Source organism: Meles meles, chromosome X (assembly GCF_922984935.1).
Source record: "Meles meles chromosome X, mMelMel3.1 paternal haplotype, whole genome shotgun sequence".
Classification (NCBI taxonomy): domain Eukaryota; kingdom Metazoa; phylum Chordata; class Mammalia; order Carnivora; family Mustelidae; genus Meles; species Meles meles.
This window is the reverse complement of record NC_060087.1, coordinates 37099660-37112488: the sequence shown is the minus strand read 5'-3', so window position 1 is coordinate 37112488 and position 12829 is coordinate 37099660. Positions and strand designations below refer to the sequence as shown.

At 38.6% G+C, this 12829-nt stretch overlaps 1 protein-coding gene across 13 annotated transcripts in view; it reads left to right on the top strand.

Moving 5' to 3' along the window:
* The window catches only part of CASK (calcium/calmodulin dependent serine protein kinase), a 343974-nt gene that overhangs the window by 302973 nt on the left and 28172 nt on the right, over positions 1-12829 (top strand). For 8 of the 13 annotated variants that reach the window (XM_045994396.1, XM_045994399.1, XM_045994395.1 and 5 more), the window contains 4 exons: positions 3128-3206; positions 8358-8443; positions 9520-9588; positions 12317-12385. In XM_045994396.1, coding sequence (XP_045850352.1) covers positions 3128-3206; positions 8358-8443; positions 9520-9588; positions 12317-12385 — 303 coding nt within the window. The remainder of the gene's footprint in view (positions 1-3127; positions 3207-8357; positions 8444-9519; positions 9589-12316; positions 12386-12829) is intronic. The other 5 variants (XM_045994405.1, XM_045994403.1, XM_045994407.1 and 2 more) reach the window with 1 other exon arrangement.

Below are 12829 nucleotides of genomic sequence, written 5' to 3'. Positions count from 1 at the left end.
GAATTTTTATTAAAAATGAAAAAAGCAGGGGCCTTGATGGCTTTGTCGGTCAAGCATCTGACTCTTGTTTTCAGCTCAGGTCATGATCTCAGGGTCATGAGATCAAGCCCCGAATCAGGCACCATGCTGGTCGTGTGTTGCAAAACCTGCTTAAGATCTTCTCTCTCTCCCTTTGCCCCTCCTCACTGCTTGTGCGCAAGCTCTCTCTCTCTCTCTCTCTCTCAAAAAAGAAAAGAAAAGCATCACTGAGCTCTGGGACAACCTCAGGCAGCATAACATATAATTAGTTGATTCTATGAAGAAGAGAGTGAAGAAGAGAGAGAAGAATATTTGAAGAAATAATGTTTGAAAACATTCCAAACCTGGAAAACCTGAAAACTTTCCAAACCTGAAAAATTTCCAAACCTGAAAACTATAAATCACCATGAACCCCGAACCCAAGAAACAATACCAGGGTACATCTTAATCAAATGGTTTAGAAACCATGATAAATAGAAGATCTTGAAAACAAATTTTAAAATGTTGCATACAGAGGAACAAAGATAAGAATGGCATCAGACTTCTTATCAGAAACAATACAATTGAGAAGAACAGTGTCTTTAAAGTACTGAAAGAAAAAACAAAACCTTGAGAGGGTTTTGTCTTAGAATTTAAAACCCAGCAAAGGTATGTTTCAAAAACTAAAGGCCAAAACATTTTCAGACATACCAAAACTGAAAGAATTCAGTAGACCCTACAGTGTAAGAAATGTTAAAGGATATCCTTATCATTTAAATCTCTTTAAAAGATAATTGGCAGTTTAAGCAAAAATAACAACAATGTGTTTGGGGGCTTATTACATGTAAAAGTAAAATGTATAACTAGCACAAAGGTCAGGAGAAAGGAAGTGGAACTATACTCATAAAAGTCTCTTATACTATATGTGACACTGTATAATATCACTTGAATTGCGATAAGTTAAAGATGGATACCATAAACCCTGAAGCAACCACCAAAACAACAAAACCAAATTATAGCCAATCAGACAACACAGAAGAGAAAATAAAGTAAAAATAAGCTAATCCAAAAGAAGGCAGAAAAAGAGGAAAAGGGAAACATGGAACAGATAGAACAAGAAAATTAAATAGCAAGAAGATGTATTTATACCTGACTGTGTCCGTAATCCTATGAAATGCAAGTAGTCTGAATTCCCCAAATTAAGAAGCAGAGGTTGTCAGGTGGGGGAGGGGGACAGACCCAATTGTATATTGCCTTCAAGAATTGCTTTATACATAAAGACAGATAGTCTCAAAGTAAAAAAATGGAAGAAGATATATTATGATGGCATTAAACAAAAGGAAGCTGAAGTGGCTGTATTAATATCAAAGTGTATAATTCTCAGACCACATTGTGATTAAATTGGAAGTGAATAACAGGAAGACCTTGGGAAAACTCCCCAAGTATTTGAAAACTAAATAACACAATTCTAAATAACCTGTGGATCAAAGATGAAATCAAAAGGGAAATTAAAAAGTATTTTGAAGTGAATGAAAATGAAACAACAATATACCAGAATTTCTGGGATGCTGCAAAAGCAGTACTTAGGGAGTAATGTGTAACACTAGACACCTATATTAGAAAAGAAATATCTTAAATGACCTCAGCTTCTACCTTAGGAAGCTAGAACAAAAAAGAGTACATTAAACACAAGGTGAATGAAAGAAAAGAAATAAGATCAAAGTGGAAATTAATGAATTAGAAAACAGAATAGGGGAAAAATCAATAAAACAAGCTTTTTCTTTGAGAAGACCAGATTGTTCAGAGAAAAAAGAAGACATTAATTACCAATATCCTGCATAAAATAGTGACACTACTACAGAATCTGCAGACATAAAAAAGTATAAGGAATATCTTATAAACAGCCTTACACCAAGAAGTTCAGCGACTTAGATGAAATGGACAAATTCCCAGGAAGGCAGAAGCACACCAAAACTCACTTAAGAAATACACTGAATTGCCCTATACTATTTAAAAACTGAATTTGTATTTAAAAACCATTCCTCAAAGAAAACTCCAAGGTGGCATTACTGGTGAAATCTACCAAACATATAATTCTATACAAACTTTCCCCAAAACACTGAAAAGGAAGGAATTCTTCCCAACGTTGTTGTTGTTGTTAGGTGGCTAGCATTTATTATTATTATTATTATTATTATTATTATTATTATTATTATTATGTGGCTAGCCTTTTTTACCCTGATAGCAAAACCAGATAAATACAGTATAAGAAAAGAAAACTACAGGCTGGTATCCCTCCTGAATATAGATGCAAAACTCAAACAAATCCATATCTTAACAAAAGAAGAAGACATCATGACCAGCTGGAGACTAACCCAAGAATACAGCTCACTTTTCATCATCCAAAGCTAGGGAGAAAATGCAGTCCGTGAATGGATAAACAAAATGATACATCCATACAGTGGAATACCTAGCAAGGACAAAGAATAAACCATTGATACATACAACAATGTGATTAAATCTCACACTGTGAATTGTTAAAAAAAAAAAAAAGGCAACAAAAAGAGTGCATACTGGGTGAGGGGCCATAGCGTAGGCGAAGGGGGTACAGGGATGGGAGTAGATTACCATTGGGCACAAGGAAATTTTTCAGGGTGATGGATATAGTCATGCTCCTCATTATAGTAATGGTTTCACATATATAGTGTTAAATTTACTAAATTGTACACCTTAAGGGGCACTAAGTTACCTCCTGACTCTTAATTTCAGCAGTCATGATCTCTTGCAATCAAGCCCTGCGTCAGGCTCTGCGCTCAGTGTGGAGTGTGCCTGGGATTCTCTCTCCCTCTCCTCTATCCCTCCTGCTCATGCTCTCTCTCTCTCTCTAATAATAAACAAATCTTTTTTTTTAAAAAAAAGCACAGTATGGAATGTATGTATCATTATTATAGCAATCAAAATACCAAAAATAACATTTTTGTCCTGGCATGGTGGAGTAGCAGACGGTTTTCCTCCTTCATTTTCCATATTTTCTTGAATGTTTTCCTTCCTTTCAGTAAATAAAATTATCTACAGTGAAATCACAAACATAAAAAAGAATAGTAATTCTATTTTACTTACCTTTTTACAGGGAATCACTTTAAAAATGAATGAGCTCAATCACTGTATTGTCGCAAGAATTATGCACGGGGGCATGATTCACAGGCAAGGTAAGTTTCATATGTGATTCTTTCCCTCCTTACCTTTTTTTTCCTAGAGCCTAGTGGAGAAAGTATTTTTTATGATCTGTATAAACAATCTATTTACTCTGTGGTCCACCTAATGATCTATTTAAGTTATCTATCTTTGGTTTTAATCACTGTTGGTCTCATTTGTTCATATTCTTCTGTACATGCTCCAGCCTGTGGAAAAGGGGGGGGAGGGTATATTACAGTTCTGTTACCGAACATCTCTGAATTACTGTTTGGATCCTGACTTTAAAAAGACCATGGAGGATAAAGTAAATATCCTACCCGGCCCCTGGATATCTGGAAGGCATCTATTCTGGGACATACGTACATACATATGTACATTCATTTATGGATATAGATATATAATGACAGTTGAAGAATTTCTCGTTCGTGAAGGAATGAGATACACTTTCTAAATTAGGAAATTAGAGTTTGATAAATAATATAAAAGTTAAATGATAAAATAAGAGATAGCAAATCTAGATTAAGTTTGTAATACCTGCTACAGTAATTGCAGTCCTTCTGAGAAAGGAACCTGCTAAGGCCCGAGGTAAAGAAAGAATGAGTTTTTGAGAAAGGGGAACTTTCATTAACTCTCGGGTGGGCAAGATCTGCATGTGCAGGCGTAGCCTCCTCCTTGGAAGGGCTGAGTTATAGGTACTAGCACTGACAGGCTGATCCAAAAATTAGGCTTCCTTTCTTTGAGATGGGGGTTTTTGTTGTTGTTTTGTTTTGTTTTTTTGTCCTTAGCACCTCTTTACTTTTTCCTTAACCTCAGAGAGCAGGAAGTAACCCTGGAAGCATTTGCATGCCTTCCTGACCACAATGTCCAGCATTGCTGCTGCCTACAGGGGAATCTTTAGAGGCTGCGGGAGTAGACTGCACTCATGCGGGAGAATTGGTTTTAGACTCCAGGATGAATTTCCTGTTTCTTATTTTTAATAAGTTGCTATAAATTCAGTAAAGCAGGGGTACCTGGGTGGCTCAGTGGGTTAAAGCCTCTGCCTTCGGCTCAGGTCATGATCCCAGGGCCCTGGGATGGAGCCCCACATCGGGCTCTCTGCTCAGCAGGGAGCCTGCCTCCCCCCCACCCTCCCTGCCTCTCTGCCTACTTGTGATCTCTGTCTGTCAAATAAATAAATAGAATCTTAAAAAAAAATTCATTAAAGCCACAACATCATTGTTTCCATAATCTTTTTTTCTTATATTACTGTGTGACTAGGGTCTGCCATCTCTGATTGAAGTGGTGTCATGGACATCTTCCTCCTAGTCTTATTTTTGAAAAGTAGCTTTCTCATGATTCCCCGTGAAGAGTACCATTTACTATAGAATTTTACAGTAATTCTTCTCTTAGGGCTTCTCTTAGAGCTGAGGGTGTTCTCTTCTATCCTTAGTTGCTGAGCCTTTTAATTATGATTGAGTTGTGAATCTTATCAGATGCTCTTCATCTGCTGAGATGATCATTTGGAGTTTTTTTTTTCCTTTTATCTATTAACATAGTGAATGACTTTGAAAGATTTCCTAACGATAAACCCCTTCTGCATGTCTCAGATAAACCTAGCTTATTCATTGTGTGTTTTGGGTTTTGGGTTTTTTTTTTTTTTGTATGTACTGCTGGATTCTGTGTGCTGATGTTTTGTTTAGAGTTTTTGCATTTGTAATTATGAGTGAGACTGGCTGGTAGTTAATTTTCCTTTCTTGTCTTGCTCTGTGGGGTTTTAGTTTCAAAGTTATATCGCCTCATAAAATAATGTGGAGAACTATCTCCCTTCATGAGTTCTCTGAAAGACTTTATAGAATATTGGAGTGATTTATACCTTTAAAGTTTGGTAGAACTTGCCTATAAAACTATTGAGGCCTGATGTTTTGGTTTTCATTTTGGTTTTTTTAGAAAAGACTTTTTTTTTTTTTAAAGGAAGCTCTACGCCCAATGTGGGGACTGAACTCATGACCCTGAGATCAAAAGTTGTATGCTCTACCAGCTGAGCCAGCCAGGCACCCCAGGAAAGACTCTTTTTTTTTTAACTGCTTCAATTTCTTTAACATTCATAAGGTTATTCAGGCTTTCTATATCTTGAGTAAATTGGAAAATTACATTTTTTAATGCACTCTGATGATCACTATCTTTTAATGGGCAAGGTTAGTCCATTAATATTTATTGTGATGATTCTGTCATCTTTTTTATTTATACTTATCCCATTTTTTAATGGATTTTCTTGTTCATTTTTTGTTCCATTTTTTCCCCCTGGGAGTTTAGAATTTCAGCACTCTACTTCGATCTTTTAGGTGGTTACCTTGAAATTTTATCATGTGTACTTAACATTATGTATACTAGAGTGAAATAATATCTTAAGCCCACTCCCAAAGACATTGGAACACTAAATCTGATCACACTCTTGACTTACATATTATTTTGCCCAGCATTTTGTTCTGTCCTGTTTTAAATTCACAAATTTGCAATTACTAACATGACTGTTTTTGTTTGGATTTACATAAATGGTTGTGGTTTTACTTACTCCCCTTCCTTCTGTCTTATGTTATTTCTAGTATAGTTAACATACAAGTGTTTGGTATATTAATTTCAGATATAAACTTACCATTCCTTCTCAAATTACAGACCATCCTTTGGGGAGCATTTTCCTTCTTCCTAAAGTACATCCTTAGAAGTTCCTTTAGTTCTAGTCTCCTATTGATAAACTCCCTCAGGTGGTATTTATCTGTAAATATTTTATTTCATCCTCAACCTTGAAGATTACTTTTGCTGAGAGCACAGTTTTAGGTTGATGGTTACCATTCTGTTGTATTTTGGCATCCATTGTTTGACATTGGAAAGTCTGATGTCACTACAATTGTCCTCGAATTGTAAGTGATCTTTTCTTTCTCTCTGGGTGTTCTAAGAACTTTGTCTTTGTGGGGGGAAAAGATCTTTGTCTTTAGATGTTCTGTAGTTTCACTACCTTCCAACGTGGCTTTCTCTTTATTTATCCTCCTTAGGATACATTATTCTTCCTGGATCTGCATAATCATGTTTTCATCAGTTCAGTAAAGTTTATAACCATTATTTCTTCAAAGATTGCCTCTTCTCCATTCTCCGTATTCTCTCCTTTTGAACTCCACTAGACGTGTGTTAGACATTCCCTCCATATCTCTTAATTTTTTTCCTATTTTCTTTATTTCTTGTTTCTTGTTTTCCCTGTCTCATTTCCCTGACCTGCATACTAGGTAATTTATTTGGTTATATCTTCCAGTTCACTGACATTCTCTTCAGCCATATCTGAATTCCGGTTTAACTCCTCCATTCACTGGTTTCTATCACCAGTTACAGTTTTCTTCTCTAGAAGTACTAGTCATTTGTTCTTAGTTTTATTTTCAAATCTATCTGTTCACATCTGATAATCTCGTGTTGTGTGCTCATCCTTGCAATTAGGTCCTTTATTTTTTTTCTAATATTTAACATGTGGCTATTTTATATTCTGTATCTGATCATTCTAGTAGCTGTCCTCCTTGACAATCTAAATCTGTTTTTTTCTCTTTCTGATGACTTTGTCTTATTGTATGTATGGTGACCTTTGTGAGCTCATGGAAGTCCTATGGGCCTAGACTGGGTACACTTTCCTCCAGAGAGAGTTTGTTCCCTCTTCTACTAGCTACCATGGAGTGCCACCAATCTGGATCGTGGCTCCCTCCAGATTCCTGGGCTCAGTTTCTGTCACTTGCCATTGGCCCAAGGCTCAGAATCTGGCTAGCGGGCACTGCTGCTGTGGCATATACCCTTTCCACTGTTTTGTTCCACCCTTCGTTCACCTCCACTCTGGATCCAGCTCACGGGTCCTCATGTGCAGCTGATGGTAGGGGATGCAAGTAGGCAGTGCTCTTAGGAATTTGTACTCCTTAGCAGCAACCCCATCAGGACCCCTCTCACTCTTGAGAGTTTTTTTTGTATCTTCACTTAATAAACTTCTATCGCTTTATTTACCCCCCCCCCCAAAAAAAGGAATTTGTATTCCTTTTGTGAGACAACACTAGTAACAACTCCAATAGGTGTGCTCTAGATGGGATACAGTTTTAAGAAAGTCTTCTAGTGACTAACCAGCCACACTAGGAAGCAAAAGTCCACAGATTTTTATTTTACTATGTTAATTTTCAAATATGAGTAGAGAGAACAGTGCAGTGAGTTCAAGTAGAGAAAAGTGGAAAGAAGAGTGCAGCGATCACCTGCGTACCCGTAACCCACTAGAATCACTGTTACTTCACAACCACACCAATGTCATCTGTACTTCCCCTACTGTCCACCCCCAGGGACTATTTTGAAGCAAATCTCAGGGGTCTTGTTTTCTTTATGTGCATTTAGTGTGTACCTCCAAAAGATGCTGTGAGCTTTTCATAACGATGCCAGGTCAGTATGTAAACATGTGCACAATTTATAAATAAGGAAGTAAAATTTCACATAACTCCCTACTTAGGCATTGGTTCTTGGGCTTTCTTTCCAATTGAAGTATGACAGGACCCTGAAATGCCTACCAAAGTATTATAAAATGATTGTGTTTTGTCTAATGTAAGTTGAGTGTTATACAGGAATTATCACAATTCTCTGCATCGTATTTGGTAGATGATGATGATGAAAATGGTAGGAAATGATAACAGACACTTCAGTGGTACTTTACCATGTGCCACGAACACTCCTGATCCTTCTACGTGTATTAAACTAACTTAGTCCTCAAGGCAATCGTATGAAATAGATACTGTTTTCATCTCCATTTTGTAAATGTTGAAAACTGAGATATGGAATATTTTGGTAACCTACCCAAGATCTTAAAGCTGGTATGGGATGTAGCTGAGATTTGCCCCAGACAGGCTAGATCTAGAAACTGTCATTTTAAACCACGATACACAGTGCCTCTCTCAGAGAAATAAGCAGATTTCCACAGCCATCTTTCAAAAGTGTGTCTTCCATAAGTAGATCTATCCGTTTTTGGTGAGTTTACCAAATGAGCCAAATCTGTACCTGTTTCTGAAACATTGGCCTTCAATAGTTAGCTTAATTGTTTAATTACTTATATTGCTGTCTTTGGACATTATTATAAATGTTACATACATCATTTCATGTTTGTAACCGTGTCATTTCTTTAGGTACACTTCACGTCGGTGATGAAATTCGAGAAATTAACGGCATCAGTGTGGCTAACCAAACAGTGGAACAGCTGCAGAAAATGCTCGTGAGTACATGAAAGTTTCTTTGTCTTTTCTCCAAGATTGACTTTCAGTTTGTTAGCTTGCTTTATAATGCATGAATAAGTGGTATTCTCTTGTAATCAGAGTATTTTTCTGGTCCCACTGTTTGTTGGACTTGACTTTCTACAAACATTCATAAGAACTGACAACTGGGAAAATGTTTACATGCAACGGAGCTTGGAAACCTCTTGCCCATCGAGCAGCGTGGGCTTTGACGGTCTCCTTGCCTCCTCCATCTCGTTTCTTACTGAGCAGATGTGTAAAGATAACCTTTCCAATTGTGCGTATATGTGAACTCGTTTCTCCCCACCCTCCATTCTGCTGACATCAGCAATGTCAAAAGCCTTGTTCTGTTCAGCTGAGTCATAGCCTGCTGTATTGGATTTCTCTGCAGCACAGAGGGAAGGAAAGACATAGTAGACCTGGCTATTTTTGACCATACATAGCCAAAATCTGTGTTCACAATTGGCCTTTTATTAAAAAAGCAGAATGACGGTCCCTGGCCTATGTTCACTGTGGTACTGAGCAGAGGCAGATGTCTTGGACCTCTGGTCCTGGACCATCTTCCTGCCACAGTGTAGTGGCCTCACACATTATGAATATCTCTTAAGTGTGAAATAACCATACAAACTCACTATAGCAAAAACCGTGAGGCTAAGATTATGGAAGAAAAAGCAAACTCAATGGAGTACACCATCATGGTGTAGCAGACCAAATACCATCTTTGTGTAATTACTTATTCTGTCATCTGGCTCAGTTCGTACTTTCTTTTGAAAAGCACTTAGAAGTTTCTGTGTGTCTATGAAAAGGGAACGCTGGGGGTCTGTTCCACTGCTGCTGCCTGAACAAGGCAGTCAGCCTTGACGTCGCAGGGTTTCTCCCGAGAACAAAGTCTATTCCTGTGAGCAGCCCCTACCTTCTAACTCCATTTCGTTTTAGGCCCCTGCGTGCTCAGCTGGCTTGCATTAATCCCCCCCCCCCCCCCATTTCAAGTGGTTTCTCACGTGTCTTTGTGTGCAACATTTGTGTGTTAAGCAAGCTCTCCTTTCTTCCCCTCCAGCGGGAAATGCGGGGGAGTATCACCTTCAAGATAGTGCCAAGTTACCGCACTCAGTCATCGTCCTGTGAGGTAATGGCTCCAGCGCGACCCCCCGTCCCCTCCCACCGCCCCCGCCACCCCTGTCTCCTCTGGGTTCTTAACTAACTGTCTGCTGGTGGCTGAATGTTTTGGCTTTCTGGGAAATTGTTTCTGCCTGTGCTGTTGATCACTGCACACCAATTTTACAACAAAGATAACGGAACAGAGTAGGTTCCATTCACCTACTCGGCCCAGCTTCCATGGCGAACTCCTCAGCACTTTAACTGTCTGCAGGCTGTAAGAGCAGCCAAATCTCGAGGAGCTCCAAGTAATAACAGAAGGCTTAATAACAAATGGAGTCTCTGAGGAAAAAAAAGAAAGATAATTGCAATAATATTTCCAGGAAGTACATTCACTTCCCTTATTAAGAAATCACACAGATAGTTCTTCTTTCCAAGAATTTGAGAAGTGATCTATTTCTGTTAAGACCGAGGTGTTAAAAAAAAAAAACTGTGACAAGTCCCTGGACAGATGTTAAGTCCATGAGGAGTTGATAACTGACTTTCCGAGAGGAGTAGAGGCTTTTGCGACCTTCTGTGAAATCGTTTCAATTTGGAACACTTTGTGATTCATAAGCAAGTAAGTTTTCTAGGATAATACAACCCCAAGGTTCCTTTCTCACGGTAGGTGTATCGTATAGAAATTGTAGCTCTCCGACCTATATTGCCCAGTTTCGTGTCGGTCATTAAATGAGATTCCAAAATCTATTCTTTTTGTATTTGGAAATGCAGGCTGGCATGAAGGGTCTGTCAGCCTTCAATCATTGTACGTTCAGCTCGAGCATAATTATTTGAAGCTGATTCTTTTCGTTGCATCTCCCAAGTGTGTGTACTTCGGTGGGAGGTACATATTTCCTACAGATGATTTTCAAGACTGACAAGTAACTTATTGGAACTCATCTAGAAGATTGAATTCGTACTCAGGAGAAGTTGAGGGGGAAATTGCAGTGCCTCTTCCAGACCCTAGTAAGGCTGTCAATCTCACAAGCAAACTCAGAGGCTTTGTTTTCCGAACCTATCAAAGATATGTCTAAGAACTTGTAGTCTGGTCAAGGATATTTTTTAGTGCACTGTGACAGTTGGGGTTTCTGTTCTATCAGGTTTTGAGCTCCTCTTGGTGGCTTTTTATGGAACTTCAGTGAATACTATATTTCAAAAGAAAACAGAGAGCTACTTCTGCTCCAGGATTCATAGTTTTGTCATTTGTAACCTAGAACACAAACCTTCCAGGGAAGAGAGAATGTCACACAGAGCTCTCATGTGAAGCATTCTAATATTCTAACATCGTAGGTGGTCCTCATACCATTTGTCAGCATTGAAGACATTCACTGAATACGACTGATTTGTGTTTTCTCAGCTAACTAGGGGATATCGTTAGTTATTAAGATACAAATTTCTCTTTTGTTTTTTAAGTGATGGAACTAGTTTTAGGGTGGGACCAGTATTACACACACAAATTCTACACTTGAGTCAGAAGAGCCCCCCCCTTACCTACTTTACTTCTGAATAGTAGGAAAAATGATACTCTCCTCCTAGCCCTACCCCCACCCTGTTTGACACTCTGGTGCCCTGGCAGAATTCAAGCCTGTGGTTGGACTCTTCCCAGCTAGGGCAATACTTCCTAAAGAAGAGCTCTCTGGCCACGACATCAGTATTCCCCGGGCAAAAGAGGGGAGACCCTGCCCTAACGCTGGTCCAGCTGACTTGCTTCTCTGGGGGTGGCACATAGAAACCGATCTGCTCATGAGCATTTGAGAATGCTCGTCTAAGGGATCCCGTTATTCAAAAAGCTAACAAGCTCCAGAAGTTTTCTGTATATCTTCTAGAAAAAAACAAATGTCTTTTGAGCAGACATTCTATCTCAAAGGTTTCAAAGAACTCCACTAAACCAGAAATGCTACAGTGCATATTTTCTTCCTCTCTTTATGCTTGTCATTAAAGCTGATTTGGACAATAAGGGAATGGAGCCCAGAGAGCACTGTGACTGAGGACCACCGATCTGGGGAGAGTGGCTATGCCTCCTGGGACTTTTGCCAGAAGTGTAACACTTTTAGAGGCTCGAGGTCATTGTTTTAATCAGTCTCCTAAAATGATCTAAAGAATAAAGCTTTCTTCTCTTGTGGATGTCTGTCTTTTACCCTCATTAGTAATATTTGTCCTGGAAAGACTCCAAGGTGATTACAACATGAGAAGTTTTTTTTGGGGGGGGGGGGGCGTTAGATTTGTTTCACTTCAAATGAGTCATTCAGTAATTTTTGACACTGAGGTACCTAAAAACTATTAAGTACTTTTCAACCTAATTTTGAATAAAAAATTAGGCAGCCGGGCTCTTCAGCACCATAAGTGTACAGTAATATTTGTGACTTTACAGTCCTTGTAAAATGATTTTAATTGGATTTTATTGGATTTTAATATCAATTCCCTTTTCCGGGTCTCACTTAAAGTCAGCCAAGGTTATAGAGTATTGGAGACAGGAGAGAAATTATTAATGAATGACACAGTCTTCGCATACAATATATGAATCTTCCGACTGCAAAAACTTTTTCATACTTCCGTGAAATCATGCACGTAAGTCAGTATAGCACCTTTACAGCTGAAAAAAAAAGAAAAGAAAAAACCTCAGAGGAAACGGCTGTCAGATTGTGGTTGTAACTGTTAATGTGAATATCTCTGTTTCTGTGCCAGTGTTCTGTGTTAATGAACCTTGTGTCTTATTTCAGAGAGATTCCCCCTCCACTTCCAGGCAGTCCCCAGCTAATGGTCATAGCAGCACTAACAATTCTGTTTCGGTAAGAACTCTAGCTCCACACAACAAAGTGTGACAATTCTGTTGGTGCCACCTGCCATGAGTGTTATAGTTACATGTGTTCAGTGGAAAATACTTGTCTTCTGCCGATATACAAGGCTACTACAGCTACAATGCACTTTACTCCTGGAAAATCTTTTCAACATTTTCTTCTCATGAAAAATCCCTTTAATTAGTTAAATTGGAAGAACTGGAGTTCAAGATCGCTTTGGTCATGCTCAAAATATTTCTGGGTCACCCCCTAGTGCCTCTCTGACTTTGCTCAGACTTACCCAAAGGATATCCTAAATGGCAATTTATTGAAATTTCTAAATTTTTTTAATTGGAGAAAGATGAAGAAACTTAAGGATTTTGCAGAGTAGGCATCTGGGTATTCTCGGGCTTTGTAGTTGTCTATTCTGAGTGATATCAGCAACCTGTTTTAGTT